The sequence below is a fragment of the Branchiostoma belcheri genome, unplaced genomic scaffold (genome assembly GCF_001625305.1).
Source record: "Branchiostoma belcheri isolate BF01 breed outbred unplaced genomic scaffold, Haploidv18h27 scaffold42, whole genome shotgun sequence".
NCBI classification, from domain to species: Eukaryota; Metazoa; Chordata; class Leptocardii; order Amphioxiformes; family Branchiostomatidae; genus Branchiostoma; species Branchiostoma belcheri.
In genome coordinates this window covers 2723438-2750660 of record NW_017804043.1, presented here as the reverse complement: position 1 = coordinate 2750660, position 27223 = coordinate 2723438, and the positions used below count along the sequence as shown (strand labels likewise).

The 27223-nt window shown below is 42.8% G+C and overlaps 3 protein-coding genes across 3 annotated transcripts; 1 reads left to right on the top strand and 2 right to left on the bottom strand.

Annotated features, from left to right (window-relative positions):
- Positions 1–2929: 2929 nt before the first annotated feature.
- Positions 2930–12506, top strand: LOC109478135 (kielin/chordin-like protein). Its single transcript, XM_019779623.1, has 14 exons — positions 2930–3046; positions 4003–4127; positions 4553–4690; positions 4924–4977; positions 5777–5975; positions 6342–6400; positions 7266–7431; positions 8036–8091; positions 8656–8832; positions 9273–9458; positions 10418–10562; positions 11222–11286; positions 11964–12127; positions 12438–12506. The coding sequence occupies exons 1-13, from the start codon at positions 2935–2937 to the stop codon at positions 12102–12104; spliced, it is 1623 nt and encodes a 540-aa protein (XP_019635182.1). The 5' UTR covers positions 2930–2934; the 3' UTR covers positions 12105–12127; positions 12438–12506.
- An 81-nt stretch (positions 12507–12587) lies between these two features.
- LOC109478136 (sulfotransferase 6B1-like) lies at positions 12588–17652 on the bottom strand. Its single transcript, XM_019779624.1, has 8 exons — positions 17476–17652; positions 16995–17166; positions 15740–15957; positions 14393–14534; positions 13855–13949; positions 13327–13483; positions 12748–12877; positions 12588–12684 (listed from the first exon to the last, which is right to left on the bottom strand). The coding sequence occupies exons 2-7, from the start codon at positions 17152–17154 to the stop codon at positions 12768–12770; spliced, it is 882 nt and encodes a 293-aa protein (XP_019635183.1). The 5' UTR covers positions 17155–17166; positions 17476–17652; the 3' UTR covers positions 12588–12684; positions 12748–12767.
- Positions 17653–17823: 171 nt separating this feature from the next.
- LOC109478024 lies at positions 17824–24299 on the bottom strand. The gene is made up of 7 exons (XM_019779474.1): positions 23903–24299; positions 22641–22809; positions 21923–22035; positions 21402–21539; positions 19011–19224; positions 18636–18748; positions 17824–18248 (listed from the first exon to the last, which is right to left on the bottom strand). Exons 1-7 carry the CDS (start codon positions 23958–23960, stop codon positions 18100–18102), a joined length of 954 nt encoding a protein of 317 aa, XP_019635033.1. The 5' UTR covers positions 23961–24299; the 3' UTR covers positions 17824–18099.
- Between the last annotated feature and the right edge of the window lie 2924 nt (positions 24300–27223).

Genomic DNA, 27223 nt, shown 5'->3' with positions numbered 1-27223 from the left:
ATATTAATATTTACTGAAAGGTTGTCATCAGTACTAGTATCCATTCTTAACCAGGGGAAAGCTGAATGGTACAACGGTCATATCATTTTCTCTCTTCATCTTTCTGCTATATTCATGTTTGTTGGGGGGGGGGATCAAATCTTTGCTTTCATAACTGTTTTTCCAACAGGGTATAAGAAGTGGCGCAAAGATTGGCGATGTGGCCGAAAGTTTCCTTTAAAAGACGGCAGTCCTGCTGAATGTGACCCTGACGGTGGAACCCCATGCTGCTCCTCTGGCAACTGGTGCGGCAAAACTGCTGACCATTGCCACTGTCGGGGTTGTGTCGACTACAGGAAGAAGTCAGCTGCACGTCTGTACTCTTCATTATTTTTTACCTCCGGGGAAGGAGATATCCTTCCGCGAGGAGGTTTTAATATATATGGTTCGAAACATTTCTGTCAGCAGCTGTTTCTCGCGATCGGCTCGACGGATTTGTCTGGGGTTCGGTATACGTCTTGCTATTAGGCTGCAGATGATGCAGAACGTTTTTGTTTAATTGCATATGTGTTTATGGGCGTCGAAATAAAAGGTGTTTAAGTGCTCCGGACACCCCCGCCATGCTGGAAATGGTAATTACCATGTTGTTAAGGAATGGGGCGGTTGCAGTTTTGGGTCTTAGCATTCAAAAAGGGGTCAAACAGAGGGGTGTCTGGGTTTCCGGATAAAAATTTTGGGTGACGGCGCAGCAATGACGGCGCGGGATGACGGCGGGGGTAATGGCGCGGGTGACGGTGCAGGCTGTCAGACTGTCAGACACGTTAATCAACAGTCCATACCGAACCAACCGTCAGTAGCCATCAAACACATACAAACATATTACGCACATAACTTTCATACTACACACAAACAAATAACCTAAACCAATAGAACACAAAAAACCCGGAGGTTTGAAATCTACGATTTCCCTTGTTATTGATACTTTTATTGATACTTTTAGCTTAGGTATTACCAGCACAATCAAAATTATATATACTAGGAATAAAGCACCGACCACTCATTGATTATGATGGCATGGGCTTTTTTTTACAATGAGTAAGTACAGGCTTTGAGCAAATTGCAACAGCCCCTAGCGGTTTGTATGTGATCTGCAATGCATTCTGGCCTCGAAACAACCGGGTGTGGACGGGAAGTGTGTCCATGTCTGGCTGGTGTTCGGGAGTGGTTAAGACTGAAAGAGTGTTCGGAGGTAATATTTGACTAAAATTCAACTCAAATTCGATTCTTATCGAAAGGTAGGCGAGGCCTAAAATAAGTTTAGTCAGACTGCTCCCGAACTTCAGCGGATCTTCAAATGGTTGGCAGGTGTTGGCTGGTGGTCGGGGGAAGGTCCTGAATGTTTGGCAGTGGCTTTAATACAACATTATATGTTCTTTACATGCTGCATATGAGACATTTAATATCATATATATAATATCAGATATCCATCTAACACGCCGTACCATGTGTCAGAGGTGGAAAATAGCTGTTAACAAAACAGACATTCTTAGATCCTGTCTCTTTGAAGTCACATATGAGACAATTAACATTGTAATGCCAGATATTCATTTAAAAAAACGCCGTACCTTGTGTCAGAGGTGGAAATGGCTGTTGACAAAACAGATACTTCTAGATCCTGTCTCTTTGAAGTCACAGTCGTGAACATGATATGTTCTTTGTATGCTGCAAATGAGACATTTCATCATATTGTAATATCAGATATTCATCTAAAACTCCGTACCATGTGTCGGAGGTAGAAAGATGGCTGATGGCTGTTGACAAAGCAGACACTCCTAGATCCTGTCTCTTTGAAGTCACAGTCGTGCATGCATTCTCGTTGACTGTCAACGGCACAGAACAAAGTGACGGCGTATGTATACATCCTGGTTGAACGAGGGAACTGGCCTCCCTAAAGCCCCTCTCATGCACATAAAAAAAATAAAAGACTGAGATGGCGACACACTCAAGTTAATACACTTATATAAGCTCCGCCATCGAACAGAAAATAAGCAACAAAGACATAATACTACATGAAAGTTACTCACAAAGAAACACAAGCAAACAATACAAATCACTTGTCAAGGTAACGACAGTGTGTTTTTGCTACCTCCTCCTCTTGTCCTACCAGAATACGATAGCAATCAGAACATACTCGGCAAAAAAAGGCATAATCCAAAATGTAGCCGTAGCTGGTGTCTGCTATCGAGTCTACAAGCTGGCTGCGCTTTCTGGTATGACGTAGCCTGATAGACGGTACCGATAAGGGTGACGTAGACCAATGGGAAACGTCCTGGATTTCGGCTCTTGACGGTTTGTGCCGGACACCCCGACATAGTTCTCCGTCGACAGTCGTCTAGTACGGACTGTGAACCGTACTGTACTCGACACGACCAGACTGAAGTTTGTGACAACTCCGTATCGGCTGACAGTGTTCTACCGGTGTTTTTTTAGCTTCGCCAGACGGTAAGAAATGTTCTCACACCACAGTATCCCCTACATTGAATTTCTCTTGTACATTCCATATTTTCCAATCTTTAGAATTAAGTCAAATGCACCCAAAGCGAATTCAGGGCAGTAAAATTGGATTTTGATTACATGTTGGAATTAAGTGGTGCAACGGTTAGAGCGTTGGACTCGGAACCAAGAGGTCCCGGGTTCGATACTCACCGTGGCCCGCCGTTGTACCCCTGGGAAAAGCACTTTACACGACTTTCCCACCTGTACGGTGGAGTGACGCCCACTGAGCCTCTTACGCTAATATGTCTAACTGTGTGCGAAAAACTCACCACGGATTTGGTGCGCCGATGTTACAACGTCTGCACATTGGCCACTGAGAGCCGTTAATTTTTTTTAATTAAAAAAAAGATAACGCACATCGTAATTCTCTTCCAGATTTCAACACACACACAAAGAAACATGCTGTTGAAACTGTTGCTGCCCACGGTGGTGATGTTCGGCTCATTCCCAATCGGTCAGTCCGCCACGCCGCCGCAGCCGCCACCGGTCCTGTCGGAAGGGCCGGGCCCAGGTGTGTGCGCTCTTTATGCTCAGGTCACATTTCCAAACCGATTATAAGTATGACTTGTGTGTATTTTTATGGAAAGGTAGCAACCCTTCCCGTCTAAAACCATATATTTTGTGGGGTCGTGTGGCGTAGCGGCAGAGTGCTCGACTCGGAACCAAGAGGTCCCGGGTTCGAGTCCTGACATGCCACCGATCTTGTGCTCTTGGGAAAGGCACTTTACACGACATTCCTCACTTCGCTCAGATGAAAATGAGTATTGTATTGTTCCCTGTGTTGGTGGCGGCATTAATATACTAGTAAGTTGAAAAACCTTGAGTGTGCCGTCACCACGTCTTGTGACTACATGTTGGAATTTAAAAAAAACATACATTTTTATAATATACGATTTGGATAAGGTCCCAAGATGGGTACGCCTGATCCCGGATATGATATGTAGAAAAACTGTTGATAAAACATAGAGAATATTCATGACTACATGCGAGCGGCATGCTTCACTGCGTTAGACGAATCTGTTTATTGCAAATTCTTGCCCGATGTCTAATTGCAATTTACGTTAAGATGAATACAGAATAATGTACTGTTGCCATGCGGGAAAAAGTATACCTAACTTCTTCTGCTATTTATGATAATACTTAATTGTGTAGCAGACTGCACGGATTTTATTCTGACGATACAGTTGTTTGAAAACTAGTGGCTATTTCTGATACAAGTTGACTAGGTCTGTCTAGGCTTTCTGAATTTGAAGTCTTCTTTAGAAGCAGTAGAAGACGATATGCCACATTCTGTGATGTCCGTAGATGTTGGGCAGCTCGAGTATACTATGGTGGCTTCTTTTAATGATTCGCATTTTTCTAATAAAATGGTTGAAAACACGCACGTAGGGAATCTGACTTTTAAAAAATTCCTTACGTACATTTCCATCACAGATTAGCTAACTATTTCATGTGTTAAAACTACAGTTTGCTCCGTTGACGTTGTTTTCGTTGTGGACGAATCCTCGAGCATATCGAGCTCCTGGTTCGGCCGCGCCAAACAATTCATCGCCGACTTTTTCACCTGCTTCACTCACCTTCACGATATCCAGGTGAGTAGCTGAGCTTTTTTTCATCTTTGACATTCATGCTAATTGACTACCTTACGTACAAATCCTCTACTTCTTTTGACAATGGCTGAAACTACATTTAGGTATTGTGCGCTCATTCTACGAAAAAAGGCTAATAACACACCATTACATGTCCAATATTCAAGCATACCTATACGCATACTTTAATGCTTTAAATGTGCGCGCAAAGCATAACCTTCCTGACGAAGACAGGCTAAATCAAAGTTCCTTCAGATTCAAAGTTCCTTCAGATGCGGCTTCAGATATCTTACTGAGGGACGCCTAGAATGTTCTAGATGCCGGTTAACTTAAGGAGTGAAGTGAATCCTCTCAACTATATACTTCCTAGAGAAGATAGAAATGGTTTATATTCTGTTGTTATTTATGGTGAGTTATTGGTGACATAGATTGGAGTCATTCCGTACAACTGTGTCCCGAGGACATACCTTCCGTTGAGCACACCCACCGGTAACTTTATGCACTACTTGATGCAGAAGGGGGGTCTGAGCAAGACCGGGGTGGCTATCCGCTACATGACGGACACGGTACGACCGAGTTAGATGTCATTTCTGTTCAAGCGTTTTTGATTATCTGCCGATGCAGTAACTATGTTCTACTGCTGCATTTTAATCTGTATTACGCATTGCATTTATTTACAGTGTGCAATTAAAATTTCAGCAATACTTTATTGCATAGATGTTTGCCACACTTTGAATTCGTGATGACTCACATGTTTGTTTATTTATTTATTTGTTTGTTTGTTTGTTTCTTTGTTTAGTCCACTTTCCGTGCCGGGGTCCCTCGGGCGGCCGTGGTCATGACGGACGGATTCGTGAGTCACTAACTTTGTCCTTTGGAGAGTTTTTACAATTGTTAAGCCTGAGCCTCCGTAGAGTTAATATTCGTGCAGCTCTTCTACTTTTATTGATTCATTTCATCTTTGTCACAATACAGTAAACAATAGAGGGGTAGCAGGATATCCTATTGTCATGGCTTCGGTCCAAATAACTCCTTTTCACCGAGCCAGCTACTATATATTCCTACAAAATACAAATGAATCACCAGGTGCTGATACCTGGCGATTGCAGATATCTCTCTCCAGGATGTTCTGTTTTCGGCACAGGACCTCCTGTTCGCTCTGGTGACTAGCCTCGACCAGGCTCTCTAGGCCGCTGGAAAAATAGTAGACATTGTTTTTCCAGGATTTTCACACTGTGGTTCAACTGGTGTTTGACTATGCTAAGGCTGACTGGTATATCTTCAACTTGATCTTGTCCCTTATCCAGAAACGTATACATTTTTCTTTATTTCAATGTACAAACAATACAATACAAAGTGGTGACGCGCTCAACCGACATAACTTATATTCACGTCGCCAATACTATGTAATAGACATAAAATAAAAACTGCAACACAAGACAACAAAATATCACATGGGAAACGTCCGGGTAACAAGAACAGAGTTAAACAATTAAGATATTATAATTTTACATGTACATTGATGAATTACTCAATTTGACAACACAAGACAGCAAAATATCACATGGGTAACATCCAGCTAACAAGAACAGAGTTAAACAATTAAGATTACATATACATTTGAATTACTGAATTTGATACCATCTTCTTAGTCTACGGACAACTTTGCGGCGGCAGTTGCGGCAGCCGTGGCTGACGATATCGAGCTGTACGCGGTGAGTCTCCAAGATCCGGGTCAGGTAGACACCGCTGCGCTTGGGGCCATCGCCGGGAGCCCCGACCGCGTGTTTAACACAGACATCCCCTGCAAAGTCGCCTTCCGTATCCTGGCGGACCTCTGCAAGTCATCGGGTAAATAATACAAACAGGACCTCGGCGGTCCCAGACCTCTATGAAATATTCTATCTTGTGTAGATGTCATTTTTTTTTTATCCTCTTCTCATTTGCCATGGTATCTACATGTACGTGTTGTACAAGTCAACAATTTTAGAGGGGGGTTGAAAATCTCTGTTGTATCTCTGCATGATACAATCCGCTTGATTCAAGCAGTCCATCAACAACTGTGAGGGCACACACACACACACACACACACACACACACACACACACACACACACACACACACACACACACACACACACACACAGACAAAAACATACACATACACACATACATACATACAGATAAATAGGTAAATATAGCGCTGATGTCATTCCAGGTGTACCAGGCTGTCTCGGTGAGAATGACGCCATTGTGCCCTTAGGGTACTCCTACGAGGTGAGTTCTAGACCTGAGGTTCAATGGGACCCATGGAACCCTCTAGGTAAGGCCCGACTATTGTGCGTGGAACATTGGGTACCGAGGGGCATGAATTGAGAAGGAAGCAGAGCGTTTGATCGCAAACGATGAGTCCCTTTATTGTTTGGTACCATCAATAATTAGCTAGAACCAGCTCACGATACAAAACAAGAAACCGTTTTTCACGGTTGACGTCGCATTTTGTGCCTCACAGATATCAGTATGCTATGGCATATGGTTGATTTAACTTACAACATTGTAAAAATGACCAGTAAATTGACCGCATTTGTATTAGAAATGGCATTAGACGCAGTTAATGTGTCTCTGGCACGCGACATATACGGCCAGTGGGACGTATGATATGTCCGCATATTGAACAAGCGTCAGTTGAGCTACCTACATACCAAAAATCACGACGATCCGTCCACCAGTTCTTGAGTTATCCTCTTTTGAATATTTTCAAACAGATAGCCCTGCAGTTCCTGAGCAAGCCGCCAAACTCATGTCACTTCTTCCCCAGCATGAGAGCTACCTACCATCCAAATTTTGTCACCCCAGCATGTCTAGATCATGAGATATCAAAACCGGAAGTTTAGCTGCAGTACCATAACAAGCCGCTAGGGGGTCCAAAATCTAATCATTTCCAGGTCTCATCAAGACCTACCCACCTACCAAATATCAAGATAATCCATCTAAGCTTTCTCGAGTTATGCTGTTGACAGACAGACACACAGACACACGGGCAGGAAAACATAACCTTCGTCAATTACTGGCGAAGGTAATGACGAAGGGACAGTACCGGTACATGTGAGTTCCATATGCATTCATTACCCCCATCTTACAGATACCGGGACATGGGATATGCGGAAAGTGCGTCTGTGGAGACAATGGAGAAATGCTCTGCACGGCTGTGGGCTGTCCACTGCAGTTTCCGGAATGCCAGAACCCGGTGGACGTCGCTACCTGGTGCTGCCCTGCCTGCGCTGACGATGTTTTTAATTATTATAACGGTAAGTTTAGAATAGCTCAATTGGTAGAGTGCTCGCTTTGTAACCGGGAGGTCGTGAGTTCAAACCCCGGCCGGGTCATACCAAAGACTTTAAAAATGGTACACACTTCTTTCTCTGCTTAGCACTCAGCACATATGGGAAAGAGTGTGGGAAGGTCAAACACACAGCACTACCAGCGGACCAGCCCCCTGCTATAGTGCATTGCACAATTGTGTGTCGCCCAGGGGCTACGAAATGGAGATGGGCACCACCCTACGCTCGGGCAAGAGCATGGGAGACCTTCTTCTTCTTCTTCTAAGTTTAGAAGCAAGATAGGTCATAGAAAAATGGTTATCTGGAAGGCACTCATGGATTGTTATAACGTCTAGGAAGATCTTGCAATTGGGATGTGACAATGGTGATGAGATTAGTGTTTCTCTGGGTCAGCAGATCAACAGCAGATTGTGTTCAGTTTCACAAAATAACGTTCAGTTCATTTTCCTTCTGATGAATGAACAAAAATCGTCTGGTCAAGTTAGTCGTTGGAAGGAGTGCACGATATAGAGTTTTGACTTGAATATGAAACCATATTTGGTCCTTAATATATTTACGCCATTCCATACAGTTCCGGAGGGCTGTCTGTACAATGGAGAGATCATTCCTTTGGGGGATGAGTACAAGGTAAGGATTGACACCTGTCTGTCAAACAAGTCATGAGGGGGAGGGGGGCAAGTTCTCGCCCGTGTTGTATGTACGTACGTCTGTGTGAAAAGCCCCTGTCACACATTCAGAACCTTTCTCAACCACCGACCAAACAAGGTTGACTGAAGCTCGGGAGCAGTCTGACCAGATTTAGGCCACACGTACCTTTCTATACAAATCGAATCAAATTTTAGTCAAATTCCACTCCCAACCACGCCCCGACCACAGCTGACCTACACATCAATCTACCATCCCCCAAAGTTCCTGTAGTACACACCCGAATGTATTTTAACGTTTTGAAAAATTTGGTTGGTGCAGCGGAACACCTGCCAACCACAGCCGACCTTATTCTTATGCAGACGACCTTGTCCTATTATCAACAAGTCAAGTTGGTCTACAAAATACAATAGATTCACTAGGTGGCTACTGCAACAAATGGAAATTATCAGTCAATCTTAGCAAAAAAATTATTATTATATTGAACAACACATTATTTGCAATAAACCTCATTGTCATTGCCTTATTCCTCTCCCTCTCCTCCAGCCAGATGACTGCACGACCTGCACCTGTCCTGCGGCCGGAGCGGAACCCGTGTGCGTAGCGCAGGCCTGCAGACCTCTGGACTGCCCCTGCCCCGTGCACATCGTGGGGCAGTGCTGCCCGGTCTGTCCAGGCTGTTGGGAGGGCGATGTCCTCATCCCCGTGGGAGCTACCTATCAGGTCAGACATACATTAGACTGACATAAATCACTCATTCACTCACTCCTGGAACTCACAGAGCCGTAACTGGACAACATGCGTGTCAGCAGGGTCTGCCACATCTGGTGGTCTTCAGCCAGTCTGACATACCAGTAACTATTGTTCTCCTAGCTAGTTTCTTGGCCTTCTCATTCTTGACCGTCAGTGGTCAGCCCTTGCCTTGCGGTGGCGCTTTTGCGGCGAGAACACAATCCCAGTGTATGCACACACACACACACACACACACACACACACACACACACACACACACACACATTGTCCCGGTTCACCACTGAGGTTGACTTTCTTAATCCAGACAGCTTCCTTGATCCGTAAACATACAAGGTAAGAGAAGTACCGGTTGTGTACGAAACGAAATCCCTATATATGATGATCACTACGTACGTACCTTCCCTCTTCAGCCAAATCCCTGCACGTTTTGTTCCTGCCCTTACGCCGGGGCCACGCCGAGTTGTGCCGTCATGGACTGCGCAGCTCCTCCATGTGAGAACTACGTGGTGCCCCCGGGAGAATGCTGCCCAGTCTGCCCGACGCCGATCGGCTGTCAACATGAGTACGGCCTCATCCTGCCGGACAACTCCTTCTGGGTGAGAGCTAGGGCTCACAAAGCTGAACCTCACTTGGTCATGTGGTAGATCGTCATTTTACACAGCCAGCTACATTATGTAATATTAGGACGACACAAAAAGGCAATTTTCTGGTCCATTTTATTCTTTACAAAGTCAGTTGAATCGATCGTACTCCATTGCAAATAAGTGCCATTCGGGAAGTGAAGGTGCCAAAATATTACACCATACGAGTGTGTTTACAAGCTGGAAACACAGATGTTATTCAACTTTGTGTAAATTCTGATAGTTTGTGATGGTGCCACAAAATGAGTGCGCCTCGTGTGGGCTGTTTCATGCCCAACAATATCTAATACAAATATGATGAGAAGTGGAAATAAATTACAATCACATGAAGGTCGTTTCTTAAATTACAAAAAAATACATGATACCCCATTGCAGAGGGTTAGAAATCATTACATACAACATGAATGTTTGTTACTAGCAGTCGGGGTCGACTTAATTTTTCCTCGGGTTGGCAATTTCATGCACCAGCAAGTTGCCACCCTTTCTATGTAACTATAACTGTATAGAGGATGAAGCACACTTTGTTTTAGAATGTGCGGTATACAATGACATCCGAAAATCCTTTATTAGCTCCTTACAGTTAGAAAAGAAATTTGCATACTTGCCGAAAATAGAATTGTTCAAACATATTATGACATCCAAGCGCTATAATATAATTGAAAAACTATGTAAATTTGTTCATACATGTTTCAAAAAGAGAGAAGAGATCCTGTAGTTAGATCCTGTAGATAGAGAAATAGCACACGAATGTAACAATTGCTCCTTCTATTCTTGTTACCAAGTTATTTAACTTCAGTGCATTTGGTCCGTGTAGGGCGTGAACATGCAATGAAGTTCATTGTCATTGTCATTATAACGAAATTACCACATTTTACACTGACGCTGGCACTTCACTTGTCGGTCCCACGCTCCAGCCGGATCCCTGCACTTGGTGCACCTGTCAGGAGCCCGGGACGGAGCCGGTGTGCTACCCGACACCCGGCTGTCCACCTCCGCCCTGTGACGACGAACATTACTTCCGCCTCCCAACACAGTGCTGCCCAATGTGCGACACCGACGGTTAGACTGCTTTTATCTTTCTACTATCTTTCCGCTTGTTTAAAGTTAAAACTTTTGGTCCAACACAAAAAATTCTCTCACCTAGAACTTTCGACCAGTCACACTTCAAAGAAGCCACGTGACAAGCTTCACTGGGTCAGTCTACTGAGGAAGACCAGAGTGACTGGTCGAAAGCTCTAGGTGAGAGAATTTTTTGTGTTGGACCAAAAGTTTTAACTTTAAACATGTAACTACCAACACAGATGAACTTTCATGATAGTATCTTTCCGCTTGTTCATCAGAATATCATTAAGTCCAACAACAGAAAAATCCAGTCAGGTTTGAGTAGGAGATAACCCTTACTGTGTAGAAATAGGTAAATATATCAAAGAATGTTTATATCTTATAGCATAAGTTGTACTGATAGTTCTAAGTAGTTATACTATAACTGACACGTCAAATTCAACATGTTGATTAATTCCTTTTCGTTTGTATCCACTTGATTGTGTGTTTAGTTGTAGTAGACTTCACGAAAGTCGCCGTACTTTCGTTGTTTCAACAAAATTTGCCTCTATCCACAATAACGTACTCCGGAGCGGGAAAGACTTCAGCAAATGAATAGGGTCCTAGATTTGGACACCTCTGAGAAATCATATTGATGATCAATTCTAATTTTCCAGCTCCGGACGGCTGTTTGTTTGATCCGAATGACAATTTCCTCATCCCCCTGGGATACGACTACGCGGTAAGACTTGTTACATCTGTCAAAACTATCGTGAGGGCAGAGATTCTTAGATGGCAGATGGAGTAAACATTTGTAATGTTCCCGGGTTGTTTATGAAATCATGGACTCCACAAAACTGATATTTTACTTCGGTGAACCAGTAACACCAAGCTTCAGTGCACAGTGAACCAGTAACACCTAGCTTCAGTGCATAGTGAACCAGCAACATCTAGCTTCAGTGCACAGTGAACCAGTAACACCTAGATTTTCAGTGCACAGTAAACCAGTAACACCTAGCTTCAGTGCATAGTGAACCAGCAACATCTAGCTTCAGTGCACAGTGAACCAGCAACACCTAGATTTTCAGTGCACAGTAAACCAGTAACATCTAGCTTCAGTGGACAGTAAACCAGCAACACATAGCTTCAGTGGACAGTAAACCAGTAACACCTAGCTTCAGTGGACCGTGAACCAGTAACACCTAGCTTCAGTGGACCGTGAACTTGTCACAATTGCCCTGATGAAGATGACAGACGGTCATCCGAAACGTCAGCTCTTGTTAAACAAGTAGTTGTGAGCAAAAATCTTTGCTATTCTTTGCTGAAACAAGCACTGTACATGTAGATGAGATTTACTACACTGTATTGTCAGTGCATGTACATGTATATGTTTACAAAGTAAGTCTTTCTTTCATATAGATACCGTCGGATCCATGCATGGTCTGTACCTGTCCTTTTGCCGGAGGAGCGGTTGCCTGTTCGCTCATCGCGTGCCCTCCCCCGGGCTGTCCCAACCCCGTACACATCGCGGGGGTGTGCTGCCCCCTCTGCACCATATAGGATCACCTAAGCCTCAGCCAGAGGTACGGGATCTGTGATCTGTACCTAACCTCTAAATGTCAGATTATATTCGCACGTGCAAGATATTATTCTCTTTATATTCAAATGAACATCACAAAGCCAAGGAAAATTAGTAATTAGTGGTGACAGAATTACAGATTGCACATTGCCAAGTTCCTAAAGCAGTATAAAAGCAGAATTAATGTTGACTACGCTGGGTTTAAGCAAACGCAATACTGTCATGAATGTGGACGAAATTTATTCGGACGAAAATTCTTCAAGAAACACACTTGAAGTCCTCATCTTTACATCTTATTTGCTGTCCTCTTTCAGGTCAATGAATGATCACTTGGGAACAAGGCGGTTCGTTAGGAACGACAGCCGTAGACTGTCAGAAATTCCGAGAATAAATCGAAATAAATGAAATAAATCAAAATACTTGTTGCTCATTGTTGTCGCTCACCGTGTCTTTTTTTTTTTGCCTCGTAGCACGAGTTCTTGTCACTTCAAAACTACATGTAATCGTGTTCGGTTAGCGTCAATATACACTGTAACGCGACTGTCAAATATTATACTAGTACTGACTCCAGGAAGAATAGATTTCATGTAAATCTAATGGAGATCTAATAAACAAACAAACAAACTCTTAACTGAGAAATGGACCTATTCAAAGTCAAGACTTAGTCCGGTTCCCTCCAGTTTTGTCTTGCATTTTAAGTCGAGCAACTTGCTTTGTTCGTCGGTAAACATTGTCTTCCAGTCGCCGACAAGACCTAGAATCAACACAAATATTGAAATATTCATTTATACATATCTTCTGATGTTCATGCATGCCTGTGTTAGACACTTATTATCTTATATTGAAGTGTTACATTGACCAACGTTAAAATACTGTTTTCATAATTTGAATACACAGTTTAAGTTTGTGTACATTTTTCAAGACGCACAAGTAGTCCTAATGCATGCTTGTTACTCTTAACAATTGGCGAAATTGACCTATTACTAAAACTAAGCCATTTAGAAAAGTTAGGGCGAAGGAAAAAAGTCTAATATATAACAGTCAAAAGTACATTTGTATATGGACGATATTGCACCAATTGACAGCCACTCCCGCTGGCCACGTACGCTTTACCAAACGTAATATAAGATGTCAAATGTAAACACAGTGCTGTAGTAGTCAATTCAAATGGTGCTCTCTACAATTTAATGACCTTGACGTTACCTTTGCGAGCGTTGACGGTCCTGTCGCCGTAACGTGACTTATCCAGGGCCGCTTTCATGTTGGAGAAGGTGCACGCATGCGCGATAGCCTCGATGGAAGCGTCATCCAGTTTGACCTCTAGGAAGGTCGCCACTGACCTGACGGCGTTCGGTAAATTCTGAGACAAACAAAAGGACATACATGATTACATATCTACATGTACATACAGGTACCGAAGTATTGTTTTGGGTGCCTGGACTGTGGGTCTGTGTATCTGTCTCAGATCTGTTTCGGATAGGGTAGGTTGATGTCACGTGGGTGGGAGAGAGCTCCTGAATCAAACAGGAGGACATACATGATTACACATAAACTTACAGGTACGGAAGTATTGTTTTGGGTTCCAGAACTGTTAGCCTAGTTTGTATCTGTTTGTCTGGAAAAAATAGCTTGACAGTACGAGGGTAGGGAAGAGATCTTGAGGCAAGGTGGAAATACATTACATTCTTCGCTTAGTATAATCATATACGCCTGGTATCTACATGTACGTACCTTCTTCATGTCTTCGTACTTTAAGAACAAGAAGTGAGGGTCGTCACGCCTCTGCCACCAGCCAAGGACATGGTCAAAGTAGCAACCGTACGTATCTGAGAATTAGAACAATGTCATAAGCTTGACAAGTAGACAGGTTTAGCCCTATACGTTTTTACGATTACTTATAACATTTTATGAAACGTTCGTGACCTTCAAAACGTATAGTGTAGGTAGACTATATGATTGTACAACAATTTAACCACAAACTCTGCACGTCAATTAGCTATAGATGTATAGATTTAGCTGTTTATATTTTTTCAACCTTTATTTAACCTTGACAATGTATAAAAGTACACTCTCCGGCCTTTTCAGGAGTATGGCCAAGGGTTTACAATGCATCTTTGATACAGTTTGACAATGGGTCATGATAATACATACAATATTGGCCCATTGTTCATGTAACTTCTCTAAACCATGTGTCATTTGCGTGAGGCTGATCTCAAAGTGATCTGCTCATTTTCCACCATATTGTCTGAAAAAGTGTCTTCCTACTTACGCTTGCCGGCCAGGAATAACTGGAAGAACTCGTCCCATGAGGGAAGCGGTTTCCGTTCAAAACTAGCCCGGAGCTTCTGCTCGAAGTGGAAGTAGGACACCGCTGTGTCCTTAGGGTTCCGCATAACAACGATCACCTTAACCTGTGCAAGGAGGCATAGAATTATCAGCGAAAAGTGCTTGCTGACAATACTGTATGTAAATGAACATCATGCACTGTACACAGCCAATGATAAGAGGCGTAAGATTATCAGCGCTTGCTGGCTATACTATACTATATCTATATATATCTATATATATATCTATATCTATCTATATATCTATATCTATCTATATCTATCTATCTATCAATATCTATCTATCTATCTATCTATCTACTATATATATATATATATATATATATATATATATATATATATATATATATAGATAGATATATATATATAGATAGATATAGATATAGATATATATATATAATATCTCCTATATTTACTTCTATATATATAGCCGGCAAGTGCTGATAATTTTACGTCTTATCATTGCCTGTGTACAGTGTATGATGTTCATTTACATACAGTATAGTCAGCAAGCACTTTTGATTATACATCATACGCAGCCAATGACAAGTGGTTTCCCACCCACATGACTATGATGAGGGATTCTCGGCCATTTTGGATGTTCGCCATTTTGAAAGTCGCAAAGTATGTAAGTCTATACTCTACAGTACATGTACCAGTACCACTTCAGTCACGTCATTATGATTTATACGTATGAAAACCTGTAGGTTTAAAAACCTCTTTAGTTTCAACCAAACAGAATTTGATGTCACATGCGAACAGAACACTGTGACCGAGACGGGGCTGTTACAAATTAACACTCGTAGCTAACGTAACAGTTCCACGTGGTTTGGGCCTTGGGCCTTTTCAATTTGATAAGGACTAGAGCACTTATAAGGTCTTATATACTTATCCCCAGGCAGATTATCTGGGGCAAGGGGAGTCTATATTGGCCACCTGTAACCATTGGCCGCCAGTTTAATACTGCCCTGCCGATTTGACACTGTATTACTCTCCAAGCAGAGGTAGGGTCGCTCGGTATTTTGGCAGTATTTTCGCGTTTTAAATACGTCTTTCTACTTTTACGGTTTTTCTCTGGTCTTCCTCCCCTTACGCGAAAATACTGCCAAAATACCTAGCGACCCTACCTCTGCTTGGAGAGTAACACTGTATTGCAGTCATCCAAAGATCCACTTGGTACTTGGAGACTGTTGGTAACGTATGGCTATAGCGTTTAAGTCTTCATTAAGTCACAGCTATCATTGATAAAGATTCATCAGTTAAACCCTCACGTTATCCTTCGGCTGTGAGATGCCCGGCGGGGCGGTGTGTGGGGTCAGGTGGGTCAGGATGACGCGGGGAGAGGCACACGTCTGCAACATCACGTGACGAGGGCGTGGCTCGTGAGGGTAGCTGAACTCCAGTTTTCCCACCATGTCGTCAGACGAGGTGTCGGTCTTTCCACAGGCCGACAGGATCTTGTTCACGATCTCAAGCATCCAGTTAGTTCCTGAGGGTTATGGAATGATACATAGTCTGATGTTTATCCTATTCTTGCTCTTCTGGTTCAGCAGGGGAACACAAAGTTAACGTAAACACAAACATACACATGCACACTCAAACACGCGTACACACATACACATACAAGTCTCTCTCTGTATGTATGTATATTTGAGAATGTTTGTGTGTGTTTGTGTGTGTGTGTCTGTGTGTCTGTGTGTCTGTGTGTACGTGTGTGTGCATGAATCACACACCTGCTTTGGGAAACGCCACTATGACTATGTCGTCATCTCGGAGTTCAAAGTTCTCCATGGCTTCTAGATTGTCCTTTTTGACGTTAGGTGGATATCTGATGCCCTTGACGGCATGTGTGTAGTCATCATCGTCCATGAAACTTGCAGTCTTCTCAGCCATCGGTAAACGGGGCATCAGGGTACAAGGTTCGCTGTTTATTTATTTGTCAAGCGCTGAACTACTCAAACAACCTGGCTCGATCGCCGTATAACGGGGTTATCACAGCGAATAGAAAACATTGGCAGAACCAAGGATGTTTTATCAAGCTTGATGTAATATGATTTTGGGAACGGTCAGACGTCTCAGGTAGCATCCACTACCTTTCGTCAGTGACACTAAGAGACCAGAGGAGAAATACAGGTATATAAGCACGAATTATTGATTGATATGCAAATAAGTGAAACAAAGGTTAAACAAGAACAGGAGCTTTCGTGTTGTCTGTCCTTGGGGCTGTGTGTGTGTGTGTGTGTGTGTGTGTGCGTGTATGTGTGTGTGTGCGCGCGTGTGTGTGTGTGTGTGTGTGTGTGTGTGTGTGTGTGTGTGCGTGTGTGTGTGTGTGTGTGCGTGTGTGTGCGTCTCTCTCTCTGTGTGAGTGTGTGTGTGTGTGTGTGTGTGTGTGTGTGTGTGTGTGTGTGTGTGTGTGTGTGTGTGTGTGTGTGTGTGTGTGTGTGTGTGTGTGTGTGTGTGTGTGTGTGTGTGTGTGTGTGTGTGTTGGTGTACATGTGTGTGGGGGGGGGGGCATGAAACACACACCTGCTTTGGGGAACGCCACTATGACTATGTCGTCATCCCGTAGTTCAAAGTTCGCCATAGCCTCCAGATTGTCCTCGGTGACGTCAGGTGGATATCTGACGCCCTTGACGGCATGTGAGAAGTCATCATCGTCCATGAAACTTGCCGTCGTCTCCGCCATCTTGAACTTTTCCTATAACATAACGACTAACTTATCACCCAGAACTCTGGTCTCCGCCAAACTAACAACACTGGTTGACAAAAATAATAAAATCTTCATTGCCAAACGGGAGTATAATTGACCATATTTGACTTCAATAACCCACTCACTTCCAATGAAAAGTGCTACCATCACCCAAGCTTACCCATCGCCAATTACTATCCCTGTTTTTGCTGAGTCATTCTGCAACTGGACACTATTAAGAAGGACTTGTGGAGGCTACTGGAACCCTGAATGTTTAAATCTTACTCTGTTTAAACGAATGTGTAAGGAGGCTCTTACCGTACTTGACGATACCTTTTGCAATAGTTCTATACGACGTATACGAACGACTTTTACGTACAGGAACGACTTTTCTATGTAGCGCTGTTGTCGACGCTACATGCGGAATTACCAGTTATTTGATAAGTAGGTAAATGGGCCTAAGGGTACAAGGTTCGCCACGTCTTTATTTGTCAATCGCTTAGCTACCCAAACAATCTGGCTGGGACGCCGTACTTTTGGTTTATGATCATAGCGAATAGTAGACAGCGTCGGTAGACATGCACCTGTGCATAGCACGCCTATAGAACGTATCGTTAAGTGAGAACTTCATGCACTTGTGTCATTTAGCCTCGAGCTCTGTACACCTGAAGAAGCCACACAGGCGAAATCGGTCGCGTGACAGGCTGAATAAAAGTTCTAAACGGGAACTATGCGGCTCCAGATGATGTCTTACTAAGGGAAGACTGTTGTAATTGAGTTGTAACTTGAACGAACGCAACGAAGACACAGAATCCGTAACGAATCCCATGAGTTCTCTTCAGTGAATAGATGAAAGAATGAAAGAATCCGAGATCTGCTTTGTTGACTGCCAAACAAAGCTGACAAACAGGATCTTTACTGTATGTTTAATCCGTAACAGTCCTAGCTGTCGCAGTTGTTGTAGTTGTCGTTGTTGTACGGGTACCTCGCGTAGCACTCTGCCAGCGTCTTGTCACAGTTACAGACCGCCAGTTTACACATGCTGGTCTTCTTGGAAGGTTTGTTCCACCACCAACCTGAGGTATTCGGAGCTGTAGAAAAAACAAACATATAGCGATATAACAAAGTATAGCGATCACCAACACTGCGCCTTGCATGTCTGTAAAACAGAAAGGAATGAAAACTTGAATTCTGAAAGGTAACATTTGCAAAGCAAATATATACATGTATTATGTTTACATTTTCATGGTCTAGCTCAACAAACGAAGTACTGCCCTGTTTATTCTTGTAGGCCACTTGCAACATAATGTAACCCAACACCATTGGGTGTCTGTTACAGCACCAGTTACCATGGTAACAGACGTCTGGTCCTTTATCATTTGACCTTATGTGTTTGGAGAAGAAGGAGAAGAAGAAACGGAGCAAAATTAACCGGTACTGTTTTATATTACGTCTAACCATTCAACAATGGTACTTACCACACGTGATCTGACCACGCCTGCAGTTGTAGTTATAGGTGGCGGTGTAAGGGAACAGGTAGCCACACTGGTCCATCACACTATCGTAGCACTCATCATGCTCTTTGCAGCACCTGTCAATGTACAGGTAAACCTGTCTGTTATTAGTGCTGAATACATGTACACACCCACACACCCACACACACACACACACACACTCACTCACACACACACACACACACACACACACACACACAGACAGACACACACGCACACACATGTACAGGTAAACTGAATACCATCCATGTACACTCCCGTACACACACACACATACGTATACGTACTGCCCCCTTCATTATTCTATCATCAGGAAGAGATGATTTAAGATAAGCCCACCTGTCAACATCGTCCATGGGCTCACCACTCCCCCCTAGTCCGCACCAGCAGCCGTAGTCGCTGTAATCTAGTGGATTCCGCTGGGTGGCGCAGTAGATCAGCCGCCCCAGGTAAAAGGCGTTCTTGGCCCTTTTAGTGTTGTGTTTATGGCCTTCAGCATTTGAAGTACATACTGAAAACAAGGGTATACATGTCCAGGAAAGATACTGCATATCTAACAAAAGGTGCATAATTCTGACGGGTGTCAGTCGGATTTTCTTATATAACCAAAGTTTGGCCTACACTGTCAAAATATTGGTATTCTATAAGCATCAAAACATATCTTAGACACCGTTCGTAATCTAATGTGATTTTTACATTTATCAACCTCACAATCATGCCTAGTCGGTTAAGTCCTATCGGAGTCACACATAGCAGAGCCTGTTCCTTTCATCCACCTTCCTCCATCTTGAATGTGTGTGCCAAAGGACATTTGGCGACTTCGAACAAAACGAAAATCTTCTGTCTTGTGTAACCTTTGACCTGTTATCGGCACATTTAACCGGGTTGTCTATCAGGTACGATATGTGTAAAAACCGGGTGAGGTCTGGCAATTAAGATGCCTAATGCCCCGCGGGCATTCTATTTGCTCGAAAAACAACACAGTGTCTTAATACATGTGTAAAATGCTATCGTGAACCATGTTGGCGTTACCGAGTGTTGTACCGTAGCTACCCACATACAGTAAATACCACCCAAGACTCTCCTCTTCGAGCTTTTCTACAATAGTAGCACTCAATACCTCGGTCATCTGCTTGTACAGAAACACCCTTTAGATTTACAAATGTGCATAGTAACTTTGCGATCGAAAATAAACTGTCAAAAGATTACCAGATAGATGATCTAGCTCTACAATTACGTTAGAATGTACACCGTGTATCAGTGAAAAATTCATACTTACAAGCGATAAGTGATAACGTGACTGCCATCATAGCAGCTGTCCTCTTCGGAGCAAACATGGCTGGAAATTTCCGTCTGAACTTGTCTGTCACAGAAGGTCTGAATTTCTGAAATGTCTCGATAACTATCAGACGGTTGTGAATTTTTCTAACTTGTCTCCGTAGATGAAGACAGTCCCTTGTCTAGAACGTCTTCCGTGTAATTCTTTCTACAGTGAGCTGTCTTCGGAGTCAGTTTTTGCCTCCGTATCCTCCGACTTAGGGCGTGGATGCTGGCCCTTAGTTCTGGTGCTTTGCAGGTTAATTATGAAAACATGCCTGAGGCCCAGGGAAAAATGCTGTATTACCGGTTTCCCAACTAACCCTTGCAAAAACCCAAAACGTTTTGGCAAACAGCAGTATAAGACTTCTAGCCAATTACATCATTCTAGTACAATCAAAGAAGAAAATTCTAAACCCTAAAATATTGATGGAAAACACAATGCACAGTATGAGGCAAATCGTTGTATGAGGCTACTAGCTTGTTTCATTAGTCCAGTATGTTTTACACATATGCACAAGAATTAATAGATACAACGTACATGTAATAGGGGTTTGTTTTATTTCTGTGTTCATATATTCAATAACACATGTACCGATATATTGCAGAAATACAGATACATGTTTTAAAACATAAAGCTTTTCAGTTTTCTGTATATTTGATTATTGCACAGAGAGACACCTTACACAAGTACACGATACGAATTGATATTGCGAAATTCTTTGCGAAGACATCCTGTACTACCTGTTAATTGTTCTTCAAATTTCCATTTTACCAACCTGATGCTATGCAACCAGCGAGAAAGGATAAAAATATTTGATATTTCACCCCAGGCAAAAATAGCAATATAACACGAAACATGTTGATTCTGAGCCCATATTTATATAATTCTATCTAGCACATCTACGTACTGTCGTAGTCCAAGTGTGTCCGAGTTTTCTTACGTAGATATCCACACAAAAGCACGTGTCTAGTCTTGCCCTTGAGAGCAAAGCCTACACATAGTCAGCCCACTGCGAACAATTCACCCTATTTGGCCAATGTCATCGGATATGTTCACCCGCTCCACAAGGAGCTGTGGCACGGATAGAGCCAGCACGTCGGCAGAACGTACTGCGCCTGCGCGGAACCATGGTTTCTGTTTAGAATTTTATCTGCTAGAGAAGATATCTTTTCCGACACAAAACTTGAAAACTACAGACGGCGTGTCCTCTTTAAATACGTGAATACGTCCTAACGATGTTTATCTATTTATTAATTTATTTCATCATAAAATACGATACATTCTTTAGAAGTGCTATGCACGTTACATTCTGGCGCAGGCGCAGTACGCTCTGTCGACGTGCTGATAGAAACTACTATCTTTCACAGCCAACATGGAGGCCGTTAATGACGTCAGGGTCACGTGACGTTATCCCTTACACCCGGCCTGGTCCATGTGGAAGTGTGCGGAGTTGTACTCGTGCTCGTTTTGCGTCAGGCACTCCGACACCTTCCGGTCACACTCGCACAGAAACTCGCGACACGACAGCTTCGTCTTGTTCTCGATTACTGTTGGAAAATAAACGCGCGCACAATCAGAGATGGCAGACTTCACCCCAATTACACAGACACCGAGGACACCGAGAGAGGGAGAGAGAGAGAGAGAGAGAGATGCACACACACACACACACACATACATACACACACACACACACACACACACACACACACACACACACACATACACACACACACACACACACACACATTATACACATAACGTTACACAAGTACATAGACGCACACACACCTACATAGCAAGAACGATTCTTTACTCCCTTGGTATAAAGGAAAAAATGCAATAATACAGACTTTACATTCCATTGAATTTCCATACGAGGCATTCCATTAAAAGTTTCTAGATATATAGATATTAGGAACAGTTAGCTCACCACATGATATTTTTCCTTTTTCACATTTGTAGTCGTAGATGCCGAGGTACTCAAAGAACGGGAAACAGTTGTCCTCAGCCGTCCCGTAACATTCGTCATGTACTTTGCAGCATCTTTCAGTAGGAAAATAAAAAATAATCAAATGTAAACATTACGTAGCACAAAATAACGTTTCATCTTTAGTCAAAGCTGAAATTCTCAGTCAATGGTGGAAAAAAATAGCAAATGCATAATTTTTACCTTGGCACGTGGTTTAGCCTAAAAAAACTAATGCTCTGTTATTCTTACTGAAACACATTGATATATATGGTGACCAGCCACTCCAACTCCTGCAACTTGCAATATAATGTAACCCAACACCACCAGGTGTCTTCTACAGCACCAGTTACCATAGTGACAGCCGTCTGGTCAAGGTGATTGATCTTATGTGTTTGGAGAAGAAAATGGGAAACAAAGCAAGAAACAATATATCTCCATTCTGCTAAAGTAAACATAAAGATAATATTTCTGACCACAATGGATAGGCATAACACCGAGACATCGTCTGGAGGGAATGAAAGAGGCTGATACTGGATGCCACCATAGTCCCCGACCCTCAGACATGAGGATGGGACTAGGTAATGTTTTAGTCATCCTCGTCAGAGTTGAAGCATGATATCCTGCTTTTTTCTATTAGCTATACTTGAGATGAGGTAAAGCTGAAGGTAATCCCACTCACTGATCGAGGATGTCCACCGGTTTGCCCTCCCCTCCCGGCCCGCAGTAGCAGCCGTAGTCCGAGTAGTCAAACGACGACTTGTCGGTGATACAGGATAACATCACCATCGTCTGGAAAATGTTCCGTCTGGATCTGCTGAGGGCATGGCTCTCTGTGCCTTCAGACGACACTGTGGACAGGTGACGTTTTTAACTCATTACTGCCGCTGTGTTCTGTAAGTTTTAGTGTCCCAACCTACAGTATCTAGTGTTGTGATGACTATATGTGTTGCCACCACATACATGTATGTGTATGAAGGCATGTCAGTGTATGTATGTATGTATGTGTGTGTGTGTGTGTATGTATGTGTGTATGTATTTATGCATGTATGTATGTATGTATGTATGCATGTATGTATGTATGAATGAATGAATGAATAGCTTTATAATTTAGTTTTGGACTGAGAAAGAAGGTTCTATTGACAACAGCGTTTGCTGCTGATGTCCATGTTTATGATGTAAGTTTATTTTTGCGCTAAGAAAGAAAGTGTGCTAAAGATGGCAATTATCATTCTCTAGAACGTCTATTACAAGCTAGCTCGGCTTGGACAAGGGGAGATTTATGCCATGCCATTGCGTCATACTATACAGATTCGTGGTAGATTGTGTTTTTCGTGTTCTTTGAGTGCTTTCTATGATTCATTCATTCAACACGTAAGCCCGTATTAGAACCCTGGCCGTGTGCTGAAGGAGCGGGATTTGTAACTATGATGCCACACACGCGACAATGGCGTGACCCCAAATCAGTCAACCTGAAACCCAGCGTTGTCTGTCGACCGGATAGAACAACAATATAGTACATACCACAATTATACTCATATCATACCATTCAGTAAGATACTTTTGCACATGATGTTAAATTTTCTTGTTTTACATGAATTTAGCAATTCTATACTGTCTTTTAGACCCCACGTTTGTACCCGTTGTATGAAAAACAACACACATTAATTAAAACATACAAAATTAATGACCCCTGAAATACAGCTAGGATTGGAATCAATCTAAATGATTTGATCGATCCTTGGTGGCCACAAAAGTTCAAGAAACCATACCTATTTAATACTATCAATATACATACATGTTGTAAGTGAAAGTTGTCAGGTGGTCTAAAGATCTAGATTGGCAAACGTAGGCATAGGAGCGACTTTTGTTCAAAGCGAGTTGAACCTTAAATTTATATATCAATTTTTCCCTCCATGGAAACCCTATAAGAACCCTACTTACCTATTACGACAGCCAGACAAATAACTGTTGCTATGACTAAGTTCCTTGTGTTTTCCATGGTGGCATTCTTGAGTCAGGTAGTTACAAACGAAGGGGAATTTTAGTCGCGATCGCCAAAACATATAGCGCCATCTTGAAACACGTAGCCACAGAGTGCCCGAGGGCAGAGAAAAAACAGGTCCGACTACCAGGAACAAGCCAGGTGTATTCAAGCGTACACTGCCTAACCGGCTACACCACTAGCTCCAAAAATACCGGTATCAAACTACGTGATGTGTTTTATCGCCCGATATCACAATCCGGGAGCGGTTATACGATCACCACCTTGAAGTCAAATAGATACCGATACATTCGGGAACAACCCGGAACGCCACGTCACTATAGGTTAAAGGACAGTCTACAAAAGAAAGTCTAGCCTGGCGACCATTCTCTGTGGTTGCCTGTTCACCAGTTCATTCGTTTTCTGGAGCAAAGGATTTGTCTATTTGTAACTCGGAGGCGGGAGTGTAGTTTATGATATAGTAGTGAAAATGTAACGATTTTATCTCCCAACATATGCTTGGAGATAAACGCTTGTGAGATGATTCTAGAATGCGCACTGTACAATGGTATACGTAATGCCTTGTTGCCTTACGGTCAGAAAAGAAATATGTACACCTAAAAAGAACAACATAATGCCATCATGAAAAGTTAATATGATGTAGTGGAATACGCGGTAAATTCGTGTACACATATTTCAAGAAGAGCCAAGCAAATTGAAAGGTAAAGGTAAAGCATAGCATTGCTTCCCTATCACTCTCCTGTAGCTAAATTACTGCATTTTCAATGCAATAAACTCAATTTTCGTTATCATTGAGTGTTAACGTTTATTCTTGCAATCACCTTCCCTTCATCCCTCCCCTAAAAGATAGACACAAAATGAATGCTAACAGCTACAGACTTAAAACTGTATTGCTGTGACGTTTGGAACTGTTAATTACTGCCCCCTCCCGATTTAGTTGGAAATGGCATAAAGCTAAGCAGTATTCCAGAAGAATCTCTCGGGGAACAACATTTAGCCGTGTGTGTGTGTGTGTGTGTGTGTGTGTGTGTGTGTGTGTGTGTGTGTGTGTGTGTGTGTGTGTGTGTGTGTGTGTGTGTGTGTGTGTGTGTGTGTGTGTGTGTGCGTGCGTGCGTGCGTGCGTGCGTGTATGTGTACATATGAGTGCGTGCCTACATTTATTTGTGTTGACATGAGAATACAATGAATACCAAAAGCTTCCAGTTGTTGCGTAACGTTTGAATGTGAAGGTTGGAAATCTTGCATACAGAAATGTGAAGGTTGGAAATCTTGCATGCAGAAATCTGATCTTGACAGGAAGCCAATTATACCGACTCGCGTGGTTCACACCATTAGGTGCTATATCGCCGCCGGGCCTGAAAGGTATTTTGCTTGCCACCATGGGTAATCTCCAAGCAGATTCGGTGGGGCAAGGAGGCTTTATATTGGCCAGTCCTGTATCCATTGGCCGCCTGTATCCAACGTTCGCCTCACGTGGGGCGGCCAATGGATACAAGACTAGCCAATTTCAAGTCCCCTAGCCCCACCGAATCTGCTTGGAGATTAACCATGAGATCAAATGAGCCACACGTCTTCCTGCGTCATTGATACTAAGGAAAATTGGCAAAAAGGCAAAGTAGAATGTTTATGGGCTGACTTTAGATCAACGCCTGGCTGTCAGCATGCCCGAGTTTTTATTGAGTTTGGATCGTGTCCAACAACTTTGGTTGACAACAAGAGAACAGACGAAATCCCAAAGCGCCTGTTCCCGTTGGAATAAAACTGTCCGTATTAAGCTGAATAGACTGACGATCAGGTAGAATGACTGCCGCTATTGCGATTTCTACATTCAATGATCAAAGCCCGTCAACATGTCCGAATTTTACGTTTAATTATGCTTAACTACGTTGGTTAACAAAACACTAGAATGAATCCTGAAAGCTTCCAGTGATCTTTGCTATCGCTGTCTGTCAAGGTTTAAATCCTTGTATATATAGGCTGTCAGCTCTTTACAGAAAGCCTTATGTAATTGCCCAATTATACCGACTCCCGTCCACACTACTGACGCCTCGGGTCTGAAGACGTTTCGTTTCACGTGCTGTCTGGCTCTTGCGTGTTTAACATTCAATGTTCATAACTGTCATCATGCCCTAATTTTGAGTTAGGATCATGGTTAGTATCGTTGGTTAACAAGGGGGTACAGAATGAGTACTGCTTCAAGTGAGCTGTGATATTGTTATAAGAATTGGGATGGCTCTTGGCAAGAAACTTACATAACAGTAGTTACTAGTAATTGTTCAATTACGCCGACTCGTGTCCACATGATTGTCACCGCCGTTCTAAAAAGTGTTTTATCTGTTTGCCGCCTTGATGGTGCCAGAAATGAGTCTTTCTTCTTCACATAAAACCTGATGTCACTTGGCAGACGGTGAAGGCAAAATTGTCTAGCTACGTTAAATTTTGTGGCACACCCCTTATTGTCACGTATTTTACATATATGAGCAGTGCCGCGCGTACACTGTACGTGTGTGTGCACACAGATAGCAATCAGCACCACGGACAGCTCCAGATATGTTTATTTCATTTTGCGTGCATGCGCGATTTCCAACATACAAAACGGTGCTATTTCTGTCTGTAAGACTGGGAGAGTCGTGCAGCAGTAACAGGAATGGTGGAAAGTCTGCCATCTCTGACCGCCATGTTGTCTCTCAGTGGCTCTCTCGGAGGAGTCACGTAGCCGTATGTGTGGTCTGGCTGTTGCGATTTCAACATTCAATGTTCACAGCATGTTAAACGTTGGTTTAGAAGAGAACATAATAAATCCTTAAAAGCTGCTAGGAATGAGCTGCCTGTAAAGGTTAAAATCCTTGCTTAGAAATTAGGCTGTCAGCTCCTTACAGAAAATCTTCCAATTATACCGACTCCGGTACACACTACTGACGCCTTGGCCCTGAAGGTGTTTCAGTTCATTTATTCTTCCTGTCGTGAGCTCAAATTGGCCACACTCCCCAGCTTTTCCACTTCATTGAAACTTAAAGCCACTTGCCAAAGAGGTGAAGGTAGAATGTGTATGGGCACAACTATATTTATATATGAGCAGATTTTTGGCACAACTACATTTATATGTGAGAAGATATTGTGGCACAAGTATTATGTCGACTGCATTTCTATATGAGCAGTGTCCATTATTCCCGACTATTGGGACAGAAATATTAATTCAATTTTGTCAGCTATAATTTCCCTTTCTCAGTGGTGGCGTGAAAATTAGCATCTCTCTAGAG